At 38.3% G+C, this 22,938-nt stretch overlaps 1 protein-coding gene across 1 annotated transcript in view; it reads right to left on the reverse strand.

The window, feature by feature from the left end:
- Positions 1-200: 200 nt before the first annotated feature.
- The window catches only part of kairos, a 38,283-nt gene continuing 15,545 nt past the window's right edge, over positions 201-22,938 (reverse strand). The window contains exons 2-5 of the mRNA XM_043213079.2: positions 5,166-5,310; positions 3,771-4,903; positions 2,944-3,696; positions 201-1,552 (exon numbers count right to left, since the gene is read on the reverse strand). Coding sequence (XP_043069014.1) covers positions 3,004-3,696; positions 3,771-4,903; positions 5,166-5,169 — 1,830 coding nt within the window. The 5' untranslated portion in view covers positions 5,170-5,310 and the 3' untranslated portion in view covers positions 201-1,552; positions 2,944-3,003. The remainder of the gene's footprint in view (positions 1,553-2,943; positions 3,697-3,770; positions 4,904-5,165; positions 5,311-22,938) is intronic.

Genomic DNA, 22,938 nt, shown 5'->3' on the forward strand with positions numbered 1-22,938 from the left:
TTAATATTCAACGCTTTAAACTCGATTTAGTTGGGCATTTATTAGGATTTACCTTGATGCTTTCGAGTAAGCTCAGATTGTACATACAAATTACATTTATTGTGTGGTTTACATTGATTAAAACTCTTGAGTCTGTAGACATTTATTTCTTATTCTCATCATTTTAAATAAACTCGCATAATGTTTAGATATACTATATATATATATATATATGTATATATCTATATATTTATGAGCATGTAATCATGCTTGATTTTTCATTGTGTGACTGATGTGACTGTGTATTCATATTCATATTCGTATTTATGGCAAAGGTTCGAGCCGCAGGTTGCCTTTTTTAAACCTTCATTCATACATATGTCTGCGTATTTCTTTTGATATTTTTCACAAAAAAATACAAAAAAAAAAAAACATGTCCTGGCTAGGATATCCTTAACAGATCCTGCCCTGAATTGCTCAGCACATAGAAAAATATTTATGCTTTCTCTGCTCGAGTTTGAACCCTCTTCTCTTGCTTTATTTTTTTTTCAAATATTAATATTATATATTTTCTTTTTTTTTCAATTACAAATATTATAATAATGTATGAGAATATATATTATCTTTTTTTCTATATTATCTGTTATCTTTATATATTAATGAGGTCTGTCGTCACGTCGTTTTGAGGTCGAGGATTAATGTGAGGTGAGATGTTTCGTCCTGGGTCGCATTCCTTCACCATACCAAGTTCCTGATTCCTAGTTCCCCTGCAGCGTTTTTTTGCCTTAAACCTATCGGTTATCGCTTAACTACATATCTGCCTATCGATCACTATATATCGCTTATCGTTTCTCAATCGTCTTTCGCTTATCATACCAATAAAAGTTACTTGTACCGTTAGTTACTCGCTTGTACTGTTATTGTTCACCGTTACTATGTTTTGCTTATTGTGTTTGTGTGTTTATCGATAACTGTCAGAGTTGCTTCGTCGTGTTGCTCTTCAGGTACAGTTTTCCAGTGTCAGTGTGCTCTGCTATTTGAGGTGATACTTTTTTCAGTGTATTGCTGTTCCAGTTACTATTTAGTTCTAAGTTCTCTATCTGTTCCCAATCTGGAGAGACCGTACGGTCCTCTCGCTATAACTGCCATAATATTTCTCCGGAATTATACCAATATTTTCCTGCCATTAACTGTCCTGATAATCGGTTGATGTCGGCGTATTATTTATTTTGTGGATGCAATGGTTTATATATTCTTTTGTTTTGGCTTGATTTGAATGTAAAACACTGAATATTGGTTTAACTTCTCTGTCGAATACGTGGGATGCTATGCTATGCTATGCTATGCTATGCTATTGTTTTTGTGCTTTCAACTAGTCGACATTGTGTTTTATGTGTGAATGGTTTATTATTATCTAGCTGCTGTATTTATTGTTCACTGGTGTGTGTTTTTCAGCTTCAAACTTAGTTCGTTTGTTCGTTCGTTTGTTACGTTTTTATTTGTTGTCGATTTTTTGTTTTTTTTTGTCGATTTTCGATAAGGATTCTCGGATCTCAGAGGTGCAAGTAGCTGGCTGTATAAGAAACGGAATAATATTCAATAAATAAATGGTTCAAGTTGTTTAATTTGATAAAGCTTTTAGGTTTCCACTCTAAAGCAGAAGGCTGTCTATTAAAGTTATCAAAATAATCGATAAATGGTGTATTAAAATGGAAATAAAAGCAAATATTAACTTAAAAACAACGCAACCAATAAATAAACAATAAAAATAAAAAAATCGATTAAAATGGAAAATTAGTTGATGCCAATAGAAAAGTTATTATTTTTAAACTTAATTCATAAATAAAGAATAAATGAAAGGTTAAACATAATTGCTATAAATCGCAAAACATGGATGAAAATACTAGAAATCGATTAAGGTACTCCGCTTAAGAATCGGATGAGAATTGGGGAAGATATAGCCATCACTGTGGGCCCTGTAGGAGAAAACCCCATTTTCAGGGATCCCATCAGGAAAAATGGACAAAAAATCTAAAAAATATTTTGTCTCCGGATTTTGATGCAGAATGGTGGCGAATCGATCTAGAAATCGTTTAAGGTAGTCGGCTTGAGAATCGGATGAGAATTGGGAAAGATATAGCCATCGCAGTGGACCCTATAGGGGAAACCGCATTTCCAAGGGGTCCCATCAGCAAAAATGGACAAAAAATCTAAAAAATATTTTGTCTCCAGATTTTGATGCAGAATGGTGGCGAATCGATCTAGAAATCGTTTAAGGTACTCCGCTTGAGAATCGGATGAGAATTGAGAAAGATATAGCCATCGCAGTGGACCCTGTAGGGCAAAACCCCATTTTTAGGGATCCCATCAGGAAAAATGGACAACAAATCTAAAAAAATGTTTTCTCCGAATTTTGATGCAGAATGGTGGCGAATCGATCTAGAAATCGTTTAAGGTACTCCGCTTGAGAATCGGATGAGAATTGGGGAAGATATAGCCATCGCAGTGGACCCTATAGGGGAAAACCCCATTTTCAGGGATCCCATCAGGAAAAATGGACAAAAAATCTAAAAAATATTTTGTCTCCAGATTTTGATGCAGAATGGTGGCGAATCGATCTAGAAATCGTTTAAGGTAGTTCGCTTGAGAATCGGATGAGAATTGGGAAAGATATAGCCATCGCAGTGGACCCTATAGGGGAAACCGCATTTCCAAGTGGTCCCATCAGAAAAAATGGACAAAAAATCTGAAAAATATTTTGTCTCGGGATTTTGATGCAGAATGGTGGCGAATCGATCTAGAAATCGTTTAAGGTACTCCGCTTGAGAATCGGACGAGAATTGGGGAAGATATAGCCATCGCAGTGGACCCAATATAATTATAAAATAATACAAATTTATATAAAAAATAATATCAAAATCAAAATAATCGATAAGCAATCGATTTTGAATTAAAAAAACTTACCATTATGCTGCTTCAGTTGGGACGCGACCCACCGCTCTACTTGCCTCTGCGTCCCCCGACCTATTTGACAAAGAGGTCCTTCAGTGTGGCGCACAGCGAGGCGTCGCACGTGTCCTTGGAATCGTCCTCGTCGGCCTTGCCGAACCAGTTCAGGGTGGAGCGCACCGCTCGCCCGGCCTGCGACTGGGCCGAGCTGCTGCTCCGATTCCGTCGCGAGCTGTGGGCTGGACTGCCGCTGGCGCTGCCCGATCCGCCCGTTTTGGGCGTGGCACCTCGTGCCGCCGCCGATGTTGAGGCGCCCGATCCCAACCCAGAACCGGATGCCGTGCCACCCGCCATACTGGCATTGGAGCTCTTACGCAGGAAACCCTCGATGGCGGTGCCCAGAATGGTGGCATCCACAATGTTCGCCTTGGTGGCATCGGCCCAGCTCTTCTGTTTGGCGCGTGGCTTTAGTTTCGGCTTGCCGGAGTCACCGCCCAACGGATCCTTCTTCTGCAGCCGCTCCAGGACATCCTTGGATAGGGCCACGGCGGAGCTCTTGCTGCGGACACTCTTCTTCCGGGCCATCGGCTGGTGGCGCTTTGCAAACCATCCGGACAGGGCCGCCGATCCATTATCCTGCGCCTCGGTCACCAGCTGCTTGGCGTTGTTCAGCAAGGACACATCGAAGCTATTGGAGCGTGTGGAGCGTCCGGCGTTTGGATCCAGCAAGCCATTGCTACCCCCAGCTCCACCACTGCTGCCGGCGGCCTGAAAGAGAATGATTGGTTTGGGTTAGGTTAGGTTATCCTTCTGCCCAGGGACATGTCAAGGACCCGGCCTACCTGTGCTCCGCTCTGGGCTGTTGGTGTCGGCGTTGCGCTGGTGGCTCGTCCCCGGGCCGCGGCCTGGAATGTCTGGCTGAGAAAGGGGCTGCTGGCGGTGGCAGCCGATGAGCTTGATGCCCCTGAGCTGCCGTCCCGACCCTCCGGCTCTGGCCGGTGCATGTCCATCGCGGAACTGGTGAGGGAACTAAAGATGCCGGCTAGGTCTGTGCGGCTGCCGAGGAGTCCGCCACCGCTTCCCGACTTTTTGCGGCGTGTGGAGGCCCGATTGGAGGTGCTAGGCTGGATCTGGGTGGGCTGGATGGAGGGTGGGGCGACCGGTAGCTCTGAGGAGCGGCGGAAGGAGCTGGCCAAGCCCGGCTGGGGGCACTCCGAGTAGCGGCGGTTGGTGAAGCGGCGGGCCGGCTGGGCGGCACCCACCTCGTCGACGGTCTGGACTTCGCAGACCTTCTCGTTGGAGGAGGTCCAGAGCTTCAAGCGGGCCTTGCGCGACTGCAAGTAGATGTCGTCCATAATGTCCAGCTGGAGGTTGTGGATGCTGCCGATGGGATCGGTGGAGGGGGGGCCTGTGTTGCTTTCCCGGCGGGAACTCAAAATCCGACTACTTCCACTATTACTGTTGGGATACGCGGCCACCGACTCCCGACGCGAGCGTCCAAATAATGTAGTTGGCACCTTGGAAATGGTCACCACCGAGTGCCGCCGCCCGGTGGGGGCTGGGGCCTGCGACAAAGTGGCCAGGAAGGCTGCCTCCTTGGGCGTCGGACCAGAACCCTCGCCTCCGCGCTCCGACAATCGACGCACCTGACTGGCGGTGATGCCCTCGGTGACCTGCTGGGAGGGCAGGGAGTGCTTTCGTGCCTCCCGGGGATCGCGCCATGGCGACAAGAGATACGGATTAACCGGAGAATCAATGTCCAGGCTGGCCCGATTCGAGACGGTCTCGGAGCTGTCCGGATCCTGTTCCTCGGCAAAGTTCGACTCCTCGACCACGATCAGTGGCTCGGGAGCGACGATCCCAGGTGCCCCCGGTGGCTGGGGACGTTGCGGATGTGCTGGTGGCCGGTGATGGCCCGGTCCGGTTGATTGGCCCGTGAAGCGGGCAAACGGTGATCCACGGAAGCGTAGAGCATCTAGGAAAAAATATATATCCTTCTAATGAGAATCTCTGTTGAAGACTATAACCCAACTTTGCAAACAAACCCCACCCCAGCCTGGTTGTTGGCTTCATTATCATTACGGAAAGGACATTACGGAAAGGACATGCAAACGGTGTGGCCAGTGGCCAATCTGGGCCAACCTTTTTATCCTTTTTTTTCCTCGTTTTTTTTTTTTTTGTTGTTGTTGGTGTTTGGACGAGTGGTTCATTAGTGGCTCGTCGGTTTTGTCACTTACCCATTTTGCACAATTGCTCAATTGCTCGCCAGCGGGGAAATTCGCTCCTCCTGTCCTCCTGTCCGGCGCAATGTCCTCCTGGCTCCTGACTCCTGGCTCACTTTTCGCTCTTTACCGACCGTATTCGTCCTTTGAAGTGTCCTTGCTGGAAGCGAAAACAAGCCAGACAGACATCCAATAAGCGACACAGAACACAATACTCCTCCACAGCTTCACACAGCCGTGCCTACTTGGACATATGATATGCTTTGTACCCTCTTGAAGGGTAATTTGAATGAGGAAATGAGGAATTAAATTAAAATATAAATTCGTAGAAAGAAATTAAGGGGAAATACGCCGGGAAATTCAAGAATTAAAAAGAGACTGGAAAACTCTAAAATTATGAGGTTTTATATATTAATTTTATATAAAAGTTATAATAAATAGCAAAAATTTAAAGATATGTAATTTTTTAAAGTAAAAATTCTAAAGTTTTTAAAATAAATAAACTAGAAAGATTTTAAAGTTAATTAACAAATGTAATGTCTCTCAAAAAAGTTCCATCTTTAAGCCCCCAAGCCCATCTCTAATCCACTAAAAAGTGTGACCATTTACTAAGACTCAGAGAAAAGGATCAAAATCCCCTAGAACTAAATAACGCCTTGAAGGTAATTTTCGCCCTCACCCAAGTATATTTAAAGGCGAGAAGGCTGTGATTTCCCTCACAACCCGGTGTGGAGCCGAACCCTCCACATCTAGCTCCTCAATATTTTCGGGTTTTATTTTTGATTTTATATTTTTTTTTATTTAATCACTGGAGCTTACCGAGTTGACCTGATTTTCTTTTATTTTATTTCTTTTTAAACTTTTTTTATGAAATTTTTAAAGTTTATTGCGTTTGCAACGATTTTATCATCAATAACCCGAACTGTGTCTTGTTTAATCTGATTTTCTTATTTTTATTTTTTTATATTTTATTCTTCTTGTCAAACGCTGGCATCCTAGGCAAAAAAAAAATATATATATATTACTTATATATATATATTATAATTATTTTTTTTCCTTGGTTCTTGTATTTCTTTTTGGCATTTTGTATGCTTTTTCCTCTATTTTTAAATCTTGCCTTCTATTTAACAAGAAATTCTGTCTTGGACCTGATTTTCTTATTATAATATTAATATCTTTTTTATGGAATCTTCAAAGCATTTTTAAGATTGTGGGTTATGTATCTGATTTTCTTATTTTTTTCCAAATTCTTCTTTCTTTCCATTACTTCCGAATAACTTGATGGATATTTATTTGATGGATAATATTTTCTGTGAATTACACGAATGGCTGAAGAATGGCTAGTTCTGCGTCATAAAGTCTTAAAAATGATTCCCATATTTTCTTAAAAAGTTGGATGATTGGTAGGTGGAACTTAGCATTGGTTACAAAGCTGTGGCTTGGCCAACAGTTTGTCTTTTAGGCTTTTTGGAAAGCGAGTACAAAAAATTGTCCTTTAAATACCTTATGTTTTAATTACTTTCACTTCCAATAGGATGCTAAAACACGTTTTCTACGTTTTTCCCACTAAACTGGGTAAAGTAATATGTAATTAGAATTAAACACGATATTCTGGGAACGGTGAGGGGAGGATGGCTGGAAAATCAGGAATCCTCACAGGATTCGTATGCAAAAATTAATTGGTAGAAGTATTTTTAGAGCTGTTTACCGCTCCGATGCTCGGATTTCCGAGTATGCCCCATTCACCCCAAAAGAGTATTTTAGCGTATGAGCACACAGCTCATGTGTGAATCCTTCGTCCCTCGATATCCTGTGTGGCAGCTGGTGGGGAAGGGAAATCAAGTCTTCTTCCACAGCTACAGCTCTTCCTGCTCATTATCCTCGGCAACAAATTGCAAATGGCAGCAAAATCATGCATCAAAGTAATTAAAGCCACTGTCCAGGGACAGTCGCTTTTCGCTTCGCTGCCGATGAGTATTTCCCCGCATTTACTTGCCGCATCCTTGCTAGGACGACGACGGGATATATAGCCCAGCCTTCTGCCCCTGCCTCTTCTGCCTGCTGTCATAATGAGCATAAAATTATGCAAAAGTTGAAATGAAATTTTCTCCATAACTCAGATGCCGCAAGAGTTCACTTCCATATACAAACGTATGTATATATGTATACTTTTTTCGAACTGCCCTTTCAAAGTCCTGCCGTTAAAGGACTATGAGGGTGTGGGAGTTTTGAAACCTCAGCCACCGACCGACCTCCAACCCCTCGCTCCAAAAAAAAGCGGTACCAACTTTTTCCCTTTGAGCCGGAATCTGCGGCCACGACCTAGCTAATGATGTTTTTGTTGTACTTTTGACCTGAAGTCTCGGGCTTCTCTCACTTTTCTCATTATATTTTTGTAAACCTTTTTTTTACGATGCACGATAGGTGATTTATAATAGCTATACAATTTATACCATTATTTAAAGTAACAAATTATAAAACTTTGAAACAAAGAAACTAAAAATACTTAAAAGTTAATTATCAAACACGCCAAACTCACAAAAAAAAAGTTCCATCTCTAAGCCCCTAAAAAGTGTGACCATTTACTAAGACTAAGAAAACTATGGATCCAAATAACGCCTCCCTTCCCTTGGTGGCGTTAGGTAATTTTTGCCCTAACCCAAGTATATTTAAAGGCGAAAAGGCTGTGATTTCCATCAGAACCTGGTGTGGAGCCGAACTCTCCACATCTAGCTCCTCAATATTTTCGGGTTTTATTTTTGGTTTTTATTTTTTTCATCTTTTATTTTTATAACAAACGGCTGACCTGATTTTCTTTTATTTTATTTCTTTTTAAACTTTTTTTTATGAAATTTTTAAAGTTTATTGCGTTTGCAACGATTATATCATCGATTACTCGAACTGTGTCTTGTTTAATCTGATTTTCTTATTTTTATTTTTTTTATATTTTATTCTTCTTGATAAACGCTGGCATCCTAGGTAAAACAATATATATATTAAATTGTATATATACATATTATAATTATTTTTTTTCCTGGGTTCTTGTATTTCTTTTAGGCATTTTGTATGCTTTTTCTTCTATTTTTAAATCTTGCCTTCTATTTAACAAGATTGGTTTTCTTGGACCTGATTTTCTTATATTTATTATATTTTTATAATATCTTTTTTATGGAATCTTCAAAGTATGGCATTTTGTTAAGATCCCTATTGAATACTTGTGGGTTATGTATCTGATTTTCTTATATTTTTTTTTTATTTCCTATTTCTTCCCATTACTTCCGAATAACTTGATGGATATTTATTTGATGGATAATACTTTCTGTGAATTACACGAATGTTGAAGAATGGCTAGTTCTGCGTCATAAATTCTTAAAAATGATCCCCATATTTTGTTAAAAAGTTGGATAATTGGTAGGTGGAACTTGGCGTTGGTTTCAAGGCACTATCTTGGCCAACAGTTCGGCTTTTAGGCTTTTTATTATGGATGGATTTTTATTATTAAAATATTTATTATGGATGGTTTCTTTTAATACGATTTACTGCAGGTGAAGTTATAATAACTGTACAAGTTGAGGGGCTCAATTTATTGTTTCATATACATTTTTTTAAGTTTTTTTTAAACCTCTTTTGTTTTTAATTTTTTTTTTATTATATTTGCATTATAATATGATTTTGTCAAAAAACATTTAGTAGATATATTTAATTTTGGATGGATTTACTTTTAATGCGATTTACTGTAGGCGAAAATATAATAGCTATACAAAATGAAAGGCTAGATATTTTTATTTTTTTAAGTTGTTTTTTAATCTCTTTTATTTTTGATAATTTTTTTTTATGGAATTCACTCATTTCCCTTGGTGGTGTTAGGTAATTTTTGCCCTGACCCAAGTATATTTAAAGGCGAGAAGGCTGTGATTTCCATCAGAACCTGGTGTGGAGCCGAACTCTCCACATCTAGCTCCTCAATATTTTCGGGTTTTATTTTTGGTTTTTATTTTTTTCATCTTTTATTTTTATAACAAACGGCTGACCTGATTTTCTTTTATTTTATTTCTTATACATTTTTTAAAGTTTTTTTTAAACCTCTTTTGTTTTTAATTTTTTTTTTATTATATTTGCATTATAATATGATTTTGTCAAAAAACATTTAGTAGATATATTTAATTTTGGATGGATTTACTTTTAATGCGATTTACTGTAGGCGAAAATATAATAGCTATACAAAATGAAAGGCTAGATATTTTTATTTTTTAAAGTTGTTTTTTAATCTCTTTACTTTTTGATAATTTTTTTTATGGAATTGCCTCTTAAAGTCTATTTATTTCGGGCCAAAAAGTTGCTAAAAAAAATAAAAAAAAGGTCAAATTTTCTTATCCATAATTTTTTTGTCCGCTTATACGTTTATTTATTTTTTCACAAAAAAATACTCTCTGCTTTAGAAGTGTATATATCTATGTACATATATACATATAGTCATCGTCTACATACATCTTTTTATTTTAAACCAGAAATATACCTAAAAATTTTCAAAAAAATACCATTTCTCCCGTCCGCTTGTACTTCTATTTATTTTTTTTAAAAGTAAATTAGGTTTTTTCAAGGCTATAGATACAAAGAATTGGAGGTTTCGAACAAAGGTTGTTTATTATTTAAAACCCAAATAGCTTAAAAAAGTACTAGGTCCCATGTTTTATCCACAAAAACTAAACGTGGTTCGACTAAAAAGAGTCTTTTTTTTAAAAGCCTAAAAAAATACCAAAAGAAAAACCAAACAAAGCACAAAACCTTTGTCCGCTTGACCTCATAACCTCAAAAAACATAACCTCTAACCTCCAACTACAGGCAATTATGCAACTCCCGTAACTAAAAAACAAAACTTTGTTCTTTTCTTCAAACACAACCTTGAGGAAAGTTTAGGTTACTTTTGGGAAAGTGAGCCTGTTGTCCTTTGATTTCATTGCGGTTTCCGGCCGGAATCGATCTGCAATCAGCTTAACCTTTTGACACTTCCGCTCGACCAAGACCCAGACCTAACCCTTAACCCTTAAAACCATAACCCTATAGAGCCAGATGGCGGCCCCTCTCCCCCTTTGAGTTGTGGCATTTAACCAGCACAAATTATATAAGCAGCCGCAGAAGCAAGTTTCAACATGGAGGTTGGAAAGTCCGCCTTTGATTTGATTAGGCGGACTTGCAACCGTCAGAGACCCCCACATCGTCATTATCGCGATAAGAGTGATGATGATGATGATTTGGTTGTGCTGCTGCATCTGTGGGAGAGAACCAAAGTCGCAAGTCGCAAGTTCATTAAGCTTGTAAATTGGCAATCAACACCAAAGTTGCGGCTTTGTGTTGGAGTTAATTAGCCTGTCTATGCCACTGACACAACCGCCACGTCCTGGACGTTCTGTGGACGGACGTCCCTCCGCGAATTATCCTTCGTGGCATTTCCGTGCACCACATCATCGCCTTTTACGTCTTTACGCCTTCATCAGATTTTCCCCAAGTCCTGTCCTGGCCGGTCTTGGCCTTGCACTTGCACTTGGCAAACTAATTAGCGGAAACAACAAACGGATGATCCAAAAATAAATTCATTTTCTTTATAAGCCTAGACAGGCACTTGTATAATACCACCAGAAAACTTCATATTTTCTGCTAATGAGGGAGGCAATTCGACTTTCTACTTTCCACTCGAAACATTGAGATTGAAATTAAACGTGGGAGACCCCCTCATTTTTGTGGTTAATTTGGAGCCTTTGGTCCTTTATTGGCTGGGCCTTTTTTGGGCACACATTTTTGGTCCTGCGAGACAAGGCCAACAATGCGGTTCGGTTCTATAATTGTGCCAGGGTTCTGGTGCTCCGGCAATTGTGTATCAATGAAGGGAAACTCAAAAGGGATTCTTTTCAGAGAGAGGAATGCTTTGGAGGCTACTACTGACTGTGTCATAGTGGGTTCTTGAGATCTAAGGAGAATCAGAGGCCTAGGGAACTGACGGTGTGATAGCCGGTACTGGTCTTGAAAATATTAAATATTCTAGTAAGAATTTTTTGAATTACAATACAGATATCTTAATTACAAAACAACCAGTACTTCTGAGATTTATTCTTTAGAGATCTAAGAGTATAACAGCCAGTACTTGTCTTTAAAATATTTATTATTTTAAGAAGAAATCTTTGAATTTAAAGACAGTTTATTAAAAGGTACATGGTACTTGTGATATTTATTTCTTAAAGAGCAAATCCTTGACTATAAGATACCCGGTACTTTCTTTTTATGAAGCCCTTTTAAAGCATGATACCCGACTTCGCTACTCTACCCACTTTAAACCTCAATTTTGAATACAAAACCCACAATCTACTCCCTCAATATAGACAGAAAAAGCCCCAAAAGCCCAACATCTCCATACATTCCATTGCCCAACTGGCTGCAAAACGAATCGAATTATAAACTTGATGAATGCTAAAAGCTATCCTAGTTTGTCAAAAATGAATTGATACATTTTTTGTGTCACTTGGTTGTTGATTAGGAATATCAAGCTACCGACTCATTTTGAAGCAAATAAAATGGCTTTTCAATTGGTTCGTTGTCCCATCGTCTCTCTCATCATCATCATGTGATGTGTATATTTGGTTAGTTGATTTGAGTTTTCCCATGGGAGGGGAGGGGGAGGGCTTCGGCTCCAGCTACTACCTCGTCCGGTCCACCCAATTTTGTGGGTGATTGATTGACTTGGTTTTTGGGAGGACAAAAGGACGACCCAGATCGAAATATGCTGTGTTGAGAGATGGGCGTTGGTGGAGAGGCGAACGATTGACAGATTGACGCAGTGACTATGTCCTGTGTCCTGTGGGGACAAGCATCCCAGTTTTTATAGGAGTCTCGCTCAATTTCAGCTTAGCTTTGTTTAATGGACTTGCACAAAAAAGTTTACAAAGCACTTTGCCTTCAAGGTGGGGAGATGGGGAGAGTGGATGACTATTCTGGTTCTGTTTCTGGGAAAATGGACATCATCCATCAGCAGTTGGTTAATGCAACATTGCATATTAATGGGAATTAACAGTGTACTTCTTCCTGGAAATTGTTCTTAATTGTGCGGCGACATATTGATCCTTTACAGTACAGAGTAGCAACAAAAAAAAAGCATATCAGAGTTGGACATACGAAAAGCCAAAGGTCATAGGTTAAACCACATATGCAGAATAACAGTCGCTTTTAGATTTCGAAGGCTTAAGGGGAAAATATCCTAGGAACCTAGGGTATGCAGGATACCCCTTACTAGTCTATAGTTTCTTATAATAATTATTATAAAAACCCCCAAAACCACCAACTATTTAAAAGGTATCTAAGAACTACCAAGAGAACTTTATGCCAGCGGGATGGCCCTGCAGTAGGACTTTCTGGGCAGAAGAACACAAAACACAGAAACAGGAACAGGAACTGGAACAGGAAGAGCATGATTGCGGCTTTCTTGGCTGTCTTTGACATGCCAGTTTTTCCAGTCAGGAGGAGGCACTAGCACCAGTGCCACCTGGCAACGGAAGTGCACACATGGTTACCTTGCTGTGTAACCCAGCTGGGTTACCTGTCTGGCCCCATCAAAAGTGCGGTGCAGCAGCTTTGGTGCTACTTTGAGTTTTGAGAAAAAGGACATGGACAAGGGAAATTCTAAAAAAAAAATAGAAAAGGTGCCTCGAAGACAAGTCGACAAGTTGAATACCCTTTAAGATATAGATTTTTTTGTCTTAGATAGAGTCTAGAGAGATACGAAGTGTGTGTTTAAGATCTAGAAGCGATAATTTTAAAATTGAGGGGCTATTTAAGACTAGAAGGTACTTATATCTTTAAAAATTGAGATACTATTCAAAAATACAGTCTACTCTACTAACTCTATAAGAACCAGGATACCTTCTAGAAAATATAGCATACTTTTTGGCCAAAAATTAAAAGGTTAAGAGAAAAAAGAGAGCCAGAACTTGTTGCAGAGAGGATTAATTTGGTAAGCTTCCGATCCAATTAGTCTTCAGAAAACCCTAATTCTTTGCCAAGCCAAAATCGAACTGTTGAGTGCCTAAAAGAATGCCATCAAATGTTGAATGCCAGCTTTTCGGTACATACATATGTACATATATGTATTGCCATTGTTTCCGTGGAATCTGCAAGATATATTATTCAGGATATGTACCAGAACTCTCTGCCAGGTGAAGAATATTTCAAAATGTTCTTCTGACCAACACCGGTTGCTCGGGTTGGCGCCTCCAGCTTCCGTCTTGCCAAGCCATGATTTTTCCTTCCAACTTTTACCTTTTTACCGTCCAGACCAGAGCACTGACACAAGCTTGTTTATGACATGCAACGAAAATGCGGCCAGGAAATGGACAAGGACTCCGGTCTCTAGTCATGTTCATGGCCATGGGCCATGGATGCTCAAAGGACTAGAATACCACTACCACCATAAGTGGTTTTGATAACATTGTTATCAAGAGTCACACGTCTTTTTTTTTTGTATTTATTTGCCATTCGATAATTTACAACTGGCGGAAGCGAAAAAAAAAAAAATAGATGTTGCATATGTATAGAGGGGGCGTGGGAGAGCGCATAATACATTAGCGCGGCAAGCGGAAACGGAAATGTCACACATTTGCAGCCGCTGGCAACATTGTGGCAGACGTCGAGGCTGCCGGGCAGGAAGCGAAGCGAAAATAGCAATCAAAACTTAACTGAATTGCAGCACATGCCGGTACACAGAGGCACGAAGGCAGAGGCATGTCCTTCGTCCTGCATCCCTAGTTCTGACTGAGTTCTACCCACCTACCTGCCAACCTACAAAGTTGGTAGCTGAACGAATTAAAACATAAATGCATTTTTCCGACAGAGTACCGAACCAAACCCCTCCGGGTGTTATAACAAGGATCCCGGGAATACCAGGATCCCAGAATCGTGGTAGGTTTACTCCTAATTGAATCGAACCCAAGTGGACCGAAGTGGAAGTGCCAGAAAATTTGCGTTGAAAAAAAAAAAAGAGAAACCATATTGGAAAAAAATTTGTTAAGCTCTTTGGAAGAAGTAGAAACGAAGTTAGAATACCCTAGGAATTAAAAAAAAAAAGAAATAAATATAAGATTGGAAAAAGCATAAGTTTCAAAACCCAATAACCCAGTTCTTTAAAAACCAAACGGAACCAAACTCCCAAAATAATAATACTACCCCCTTTTAGGGTATGAACCAAAAAAAACCGAGAGATACAAATCGAAAATAAACCAGAGAGGCAGGAATGAAAAAAAAAGGAAGGCAGGCTGCTGTAAAGTCGTTACGCGCACTGCCCATTACCGCCCACTTTAGTAGCACTGTCTCTACTTGTCGTCTCGCTCTTTACCCCCCTTCCCCCCCTCAGCAATTGCCGTCTCGCTCTTTTATGGACCCATACAAATTCGTGTAGCCATTGAGGAAAAGCGTTGGCGATGAACGAGTCCTGCCTGCCTGCCTGCCTGTCTGTCGGTTGTGTCCTTCAGCCTTCGTCCTGGTCCTGCTTTGAAGCTCCTTCTGCTTTAGCTTCAGCTTCTGTCTGCTCTTGCTTTGCTTCCAATTGAATCAAATTGAATTCAATTGAATTCGCATGTTGCTCATTGAATTGCACAGATTATGGCTAAAATACAATTTTAATTTCACAGGAAAAGCAAAAAAAAAGTGAAAAAAGAAAAAGTGAAAAGAAAAAATGGAAAAAAAGAAATTATTATGAAATTTTTCCGCCCACATCTCCCAAGCTTCGATTTGGTCCTTTTTTTTCATTTATCAGTTATTAATTTTTCCTTTTATTTGTTGTTTTTGTTTGATAATATCCTGGCACTGAACAGGTGGAACTAATTACCCATATTTATTTCAAAAACTATCACTGGCATTTAATTAATAAACTGTAAACAACAAATTCCTGCCGGATAATTTCAGACAATTGTTTACTCATTGGCTCTTGATTATCGGGTTTCCATGCTTTTGTGGAATATTTGTTTCAATAATGAAGTTGTGCTGCAATATTTAATCTTAGATTACCTTTGTGTTTAAAATTATAGAGTTAAGTGCCCAAAAGCATGCGTTTATGAAGTAAATTGGTGTTAAATTTGGTATTGAATGTTAGAACCTATAATTCTAACCAAAATGTCTCACGATTTTGACACAGAATGGTGGCGAATCGATATAGAAATCGTTTAAGGTACTCCGCTTGAGAATCGGATGAGAATTGGGGAAGATATAGCCATCACCGTGGTCCCTATAAGGGAAAACCCCATTTTCAAAGGATCCCATCACGCAAAATGGACAAAAAATCTAAAAAATATTTTGTTTCCAGATTTTGATGCAGAATTGTGGAGAATCGATCTAGAAATCGTTTAAGGTACTCCGCTTGAGAATCGGATGAGAATTGGGGAAGATATAGCCATCGCAGTGGGCCCTATAGGGAAAAACACCATTTTCAAGGGATCCCATCAGAAAAATGGACAAAAAATCAAAAAAATATTTTGTCTCCTGATTTTGATGCAGAATGGTAGAGAATCGATCCAGAAATCGTTTAAGGTACTCCGCTTGAGAATCGGATGGAAATTGGGGAAGATATAGCCATCGCAGTGGACCCTATAAGGGAAAACCCCATTTTCAAGGTATCCCATCAGAAAAATGGACAAAAAATCTAAAAAATATTTTGCCTCGAGGGTTTGATGCAGAATGGTGGAGAATCGGTCTAGAAATCGTTTAAGATACTCCGCTTGAGAATCGGATGAGAATTAGGGAAGATATAGCCCTTGAAGTGGGGGATAGCTTTCACTCAAAGCTCCCATCTCCACCCTTCACCAGCGCTGTTAATTAAACGTTGTCAGGTAATTAAAATGCAGCTGTCATGAGAATGTGGACCGGACCGGACCGAAGTACTGAAGTAAGCGGCTTACCAGCATCTAACAAAGCCACAAAACAAGGGCCCTCGGATCCTTAAGCCCAAGCAGGGGGATCTGAAAACTGGGCCCCCCTCGAGTGCTACCATCTCAAGTGCCATATTCATACCGTTTGGCTGGCAAAATGCAAATGCATTTCCAAGCATAGCTTTTATTTTATTATAGTGACATATACCATATATGCATATATGTAGTATATACCCCAGGGTAATCCTCAGTGGATTTAAATCTTTTTTTTTTCGACCCACAAACAATAGCTTGAAGTGTTGCACGAGCATATCCAGCGAAGGCAGTTCTGATTGAATGGCATTTTCGCTTTTAATTAAATTCGGTTATGGGGGAAAATGAGCAAGGAACGTTTCGGCGACAGCCACATGATTATCTTTGCTTATTTGGCCTGTCACGGATTTTGGCATCGACAGGATACAGCGCAGGATACACTTATTAGCCGGAATTGCGAACAAAACTAACCAAATCCTGACTGAGCGCGCCCCCCGAGGCGGCATACAAAATTTTTGAGCGAAAAATTGGTTGAAAACTTTTGACAGACAAGTGGCTGGCAATGCAGAAATTCGATTTTCACAATCGTTTTAATCGAATAGTCGAAATTTTATTCAAATGTTAATTTTGTTCGAGGTTTAAGATGGTGTTTCCTATTCTGGGGGGTATTTCAAAAAAAAGAAATCTCATTATTAAAATCCTGAACATTTTGCTTAAAGAAACAATTTATCCTGTTATTAGGTACTTTCTTAGCTTGAGATTAAAGTATACAATTTATATTGTCTATTTTAAAGCATTTTCTAAAAACAGATTCTTATATTTAAAGATAAAAGTGCTAACCAAAATTATACAATATACAATATACAATGTATAATAAAGTCTAGTTTAATATTTATAAGCCAATAGTCTAGGTTTCTTTCCCTTTTCAATAATATATTAAAGCACAAGTTCTAAGCTTCTATCAATTTTAAATATTAATAATATCAAAAGAATACATTTTTTTAAAGAAAAACCAATAATCAGTTTAAAAAAAAGTAAGTTATTCACCCCAGAGGCTTTGAATTACACTAATATTGTACTTGTTGTACTGTTGTAATTAAAAAATAAGAGAAAAACATGTTATTTTATGGAAAAATAATTCGAAAAAGCTGACAAGGAAAGGGCAGCTATTTGTTAATTATTTTGCGTATTTATTAAGTTTTCAATTAATGTTGCCTTTGGGATGGGGGAAATGCAATTGTGAAATGAGAATAAAACGCAATTAATCGAAAGGCAAACACAAACGGCAGACACTCGCATGGGGATTAAATATTCATAGAATTATTGGCAAACACACAAATACACACAAAAAGTTAAGAGGCGTAGAGTGGAGAGTGTGGGGGATTACGAATATGAATGATTTATTATTTTGCCATTTGGATGGCTGGCCTACCAGGCCTACCAACTGTAGGCTGTTGCCATTAATTAATTGTTTATTTAACAGTATTTGCCGCAATTAATGCAGACAGGCTACACCTGAATCCGGAAGCGGATATAGACCAGTTTTTGGGGCGAACATCCGGACCTGCAGCTGCCTGCCTGCAGCGGATGTGGTGGCAAAAGGATAGTGGTTAGTATAAAGACGGTCTCTCTCTATTTGCCTAATTAAGGCACTACTGAGAAATCCTCACAAGGAGATTATCCTTTAAGATTTTCCCGAAATTTCGCTGGAAAACTCAATTCACCGAAAACCTAGATACTTTGTTACAATTATTATTGTGCAAATATTCGCATCAAATAACCATAATTAAGTCTCCACTTGTGGCATTTTGCAATAACCTTGAGGCTGGCCTCTATACATACTTGTGTGGGTTTAATTTTCTACATCAAATAAAATCCCATAATTAAATCCATATAGCTTGTATGAAATATTATTTGTTGGCTCATTAAATGAATATGTATTTCATTTATTAATTGTATTTACATTGTATTTTTTCTATCAAAAATTTGCTCTTTCATAAATTGAAATACTATATGCCTTATATAAGTATTATACATATTTATTTTGTATTTACCATTGTATAATATTGACCCCTCCATCTCCATCCGTGCCAACGAAAAACAAATAAATAATAATAGAAAATGTATCCTACCCAACCATCAAGGACATATATCCCTCTAAACAATTTTTTTTTGCTACACCAAGATTCTAGTCCTAGTCCAAGACCAAGTCAAGTCAAACATCATGGCCAAGGGGAAAAAGCATTTTCCAGCACACTCTCCAATTGTTTGTGGTGCGTAAACATAAATAAATTGTTGAATATTGCTCGACTTGGAGAAGGTCCTTGGAGAGGCATGGCTGTGGCTGCGGCTCTGCCTTCCATGGCCATGGCCTTCGCCAACTCCTTCTTGATGTGCTTTTAATGATTTATGACAGAATGCAAACAAAAACGGCAAAAAATATATGTTTCTAAAAAAAATGAAAAAAAAATTAACTTACATGAAAGAGTCGAATTGGAAGATACACTAAAGTCTATAGCTAAGGGGCTTAATTTCCTGTCAAAGTTTCATCTCTCTAACTTTAAAATAAGCCAGAAACTCAGAGTTAGTAGCTTCCTATAGCCAATAGTACCCTCTTGTTAGGGTATCCAAATAAAAGGCATGTCTATACATTCTGTGGCTTTCTGGAGGCCCCCCCAGGGACCTCAAGTTTACTAAATTTGATTTGCTGCCTTAGCTGCCGAGCTCTCACGATTATTGTTATTAATTTTTGCGAAGGAATTTTTTTGGGGTTTTTGTGGCATTAATAAGAAATGAGAGTAAAAGGCCAATCGATAGTTTTGATAACAAAGCTAAAGCTCTTTTATGAAATTAAAAAAATATATATACAAATATTCCTTTTGGAGAAAGACAAAGCTAAAGTTGGTTTTCTGTTGTTACTGGAAAGTTATGCCAACGAGAAATACTTTTCTCGTCAGCATTTTTGCAATTAAAACAAAAATGTGTAACGATTGTAAAGATACTACTACATATATATATATATATATGAAAAGTGTACGTACTGGTTGGATGCTTTAGAATTTTTTTGCTCCCCAAGTGGACATAAATTCCACTTGAACTCGCCCTCGTCCTCCCTGGGTACTTTCTGGCTTTCATTAGCTTGGGGAGTCGTGGAATCCTCTAGGACAGTGGCGTACTCTATGGTGGTACTTTGAAGGAGAAGGAGTATACTCATCTTAAAAATATGCTTTAAAATGTTTAACTTTGGAAAAAATTTCAAAAAAAAAAATGCCTATTGGAATATTATTTAGGACGCCACTGGCAAAGGACCCCCTTTATTTTATTTTTCTATTCTCTTGTGGCATGCCACTTGGTGCTCACTCTGACTCTGCTCTCTGTGGGGAAAACACTTGCAAAAATGAAACATTATGATGACAGTTTCCCTATACATTGTATGTCAGTGTGTGTATTTGTGTTTTGAGGACAAAAATTGAAATTGAGAATGGCAAAATAATGAATTGTAAATTGCTTTCTACTCTCTCTCCCCCACACACATGTCAGCATATTAATTTATTTATTATTCTACGCAATAAAATCGAATAAGAGTATGTTTTTTTTCAACTAAAATCGATTTCCGCTTGACAAATAATTTAAGTGGCAGTTTATACACACGCACACACTCACCCACACTCACTCACACACTCACAAGAGTCTGCAGTGAATTTTAAAAAATATTCCAAACGATTAATTTTTGCGATCCATTAAAAAGATTTACTCAAATTGACAGAATCATCGTTTGGAGCAAGGCCCGACCAGAAGGAGGAAGTGAATGTCCTTGCACACACACTCACACACACACTAGCACACATATGTATGTATATGTATATATGGCCCTGGGGCACTTCTCCACACCATCCCACCCCCCCAGAGTGTCTCAATTTGCATGCCATAAACGCCGAACGAGTAACAGAAAGAGAGAGCCAACGCACAGCCTCCCCAGGGGGGGGTCCTCATCCAAATTGGTGGGTGGGGTTGCACATTAAATGCATGTAATCATAAATTCACACTCATTAAGAGATTTGGCGAGCAGTCAGCCAACACAATGAGCCGAAACAGCGTCCAAACTGCAAATTGAATTTATCCTCTTGTGATACCCCCTAATCCACACAATATCCATTGAGCCTGCTCACTCTTTATATAATATATAATAGATTTATATATAGAATTCGGGGGAATGCTGTGTTTGTCAGGTGTTGAAAGTTTTGTCTTCAAGGAAGAAGGCCTTCGGCGAAAATAAGTCTTTGGAAGGCAAACAATTTAATTGACAAACAATTAAAGTACAGAAAGTACATTTACGAACTTGGCAAAACAATACATGTTGGGCTTAAAGGCAGGCCCTCAATTATATTAAAATTTATTAAAAGCCTGAGCGGAGAAACAAAGCAGAGAAGCTTCACTGATCAGGCTTTCAAGCGGAAAAGCATGCTTTCGTAAATGGATATTATTAGGGTTATGGCTTGTTAGTTGTTCTTTAATTAGGTTTTATTAATTTTTCTTAAATAAATATTATTTTGTTTATTTTAAAACATTTTTTTTTAATTCTAGAACACTTTTTCAAGCTAAGAAGCATGCTTTTAAAAAATGTGGTAGGACTTCTTTAATTTCATAATTTAGTATTTTAATAAAGTTCCTTCACAATTAACATAAATTTATTAAGAAATATTCCAATTTAAACAGTTTTTAAAAGTTCAACAACAAGTTTTCCAGCTAAAAAGTATGCTTTGAGCAATTAAGTGATGTAATTTCAGCTTCTTGGGGCTTTTTAAGTTTCTATTTATTATTTTTGACAGATTTTCTGGAGAATTCTTAAAGGCTTATTAAGAAATATTTTATTTACAACAAAAAACAGTTCAACATGTTTTCCAGCTAAAAAGTATGCTTTTAAAAAATAAATTGATGCTTCTAAAGTTGCTACTGAAGTTTCCACTTATCCAATGAATTTTAATAGATTTTCTTAGCAAATATTTTTTAAGAATTGTTTGATTTTTAAGAATTATTTAAAGTTTAAATATCCATTTATAAGCTCCCTCAGTAAGCTTTAAAAAATGTATTGCTTTAATTTGAATATAAAATGATTTCTTAAAAGGCCATTAATTATATTTAATTAATATTCTTATGATTTTATTCATTTTTTATGATTTTATTAAGAAATCATTCTTGTATAACACTTTTTAAAATTTCTACAATAAATTTTCATGGTTCTAATTTCAACAACACATTTCCAAGCCAAAAAGTATGCTATAAAAACCACATTTTAAGAACCGTACAGGGTATCAAATGCTCTAAACTAACTATACTATATTTTCCTGTATTTTTGTTTGTCCCAAACACACACACACACACCCACACAGAACCCAAAAACTCAAAAACAACAACGACTCCATGCCGAGGGTCCATGCCGCAAAAGCTCTCTGAAATACATACCTTCCACCTACCAACTACCCCGCTGTTTTATTTTCACACACAAACACCCCTTTATGTATATAGTGTCTCCGTCATCCTCACTGAATTTTATTCGCGCCACATTTGTATAAAATGTAAATTAAGTTAATGGTAATAAAGTGTCTATTATGTAAGCAAAACTCACTCAGACACGCACGCTCTCTAACTGCATTTGAACAAGTGAAAGTATTTTAAGTGATTTTGAATTAGCGAGTGCGGAAAATCGTGGAAAACCATGAAAAAGCATGGAAAGGCTGAAGGGTAAGGGACAATTTATGCTAAAAGTTATTGATAGTTAATTATGCACTTGTCGATAAATGATAGCGATTACCAATGGCAGGATATGTAAATAAATGAGGTGGATGCATGGCCTAGTAATCAGAAATTAAATAAGATAATGTTTCAAGAAATCTGAAGGGGTTTCTTCACTTTCTTTACTTCTTCTTCACTTTATCTTCAAAAGATAAAGCTTTAATATTAAATATATAGATTTAGATGTAGACAGAACAATTATCTTCCTAATATCTTCCTCTTAAAAAATTATCCTCTTTAATTAATCGGGTTACTGAATAAAATCCTCCTAGATTTTAATGCCGGCTCGACTTGGCTTAAAGCCGAAAAATTATAGCCACAATCAGCAGCCCAAGACGTTTAAGCCCAGCCTCAACCAAAATGAAAACACTCAAGTGAAGTATTAATGAAAATGAAAAGCTTTAATGTCCTGACAAAACTGATTATTGCCATTGTTGGGTAATTATGATGTTTAACTTCAGGCTCGGATGGGGGATTAAATTAACTTTGTTTTGAAGTGAAATCGTGTTTGTGGCTTGGCGTATACAACATATATCCTGTGGTTTCAAATCCAAAGCCTACAAGGATATTAAATTCTTACAATTTACTAAAATCCTCAAGGCGCAGATACATAGTTTGTCTTGAGGAATTTTCGGTTGAATCTTTTGATGAGTCTTCTTTGGACTCTGGAGTCAGACCGATAAACGGAAAAGCTGACATACTCTGACAGCCAGATAAATTGACAAAACTGATGGGATAAATAGGGGCTAGCATCCTAGCATCCTGGGCTACCCGCACAGACGCATAACTTTTAAGGACGCCACAAAAACACGGCCATTACATGTGGTTGGCCACCATTTTCCAAGGCCCTGAAGCCATCAATAAAGGCAGCCAGGCCTTCCAGGCCACATTAAAAACCGTTGGCCAACATAAACTGGCCAAAAATCGTACAATTAACCGAGCCAGAGCCCAGAGCCATTAAACGAACATTAAGCCAAAGTTTTTAGGATAGCAGGTGTACGCTGAAAGCTGGATATATGTATGTATATATATAAGGGTGATGACTGTTTTCCACCAGA

The sequence above is a fragment of the Drosophila bipectinata genome, chromosome XR (genome assembly GCF_030179905.1).
Source record: "Drosophila bipectinata strain 14024-0381.07 chromosome XR, DbipHiC1v2, whole genome shotgun sequence".
Taxonomy (NCBI): domain Eukaryota; kingdom Metazoa; phylum Arthropoda; class Insecta; order Diptera; family Drosophilidae; genus Drosophila; species Drosophila bipectinata.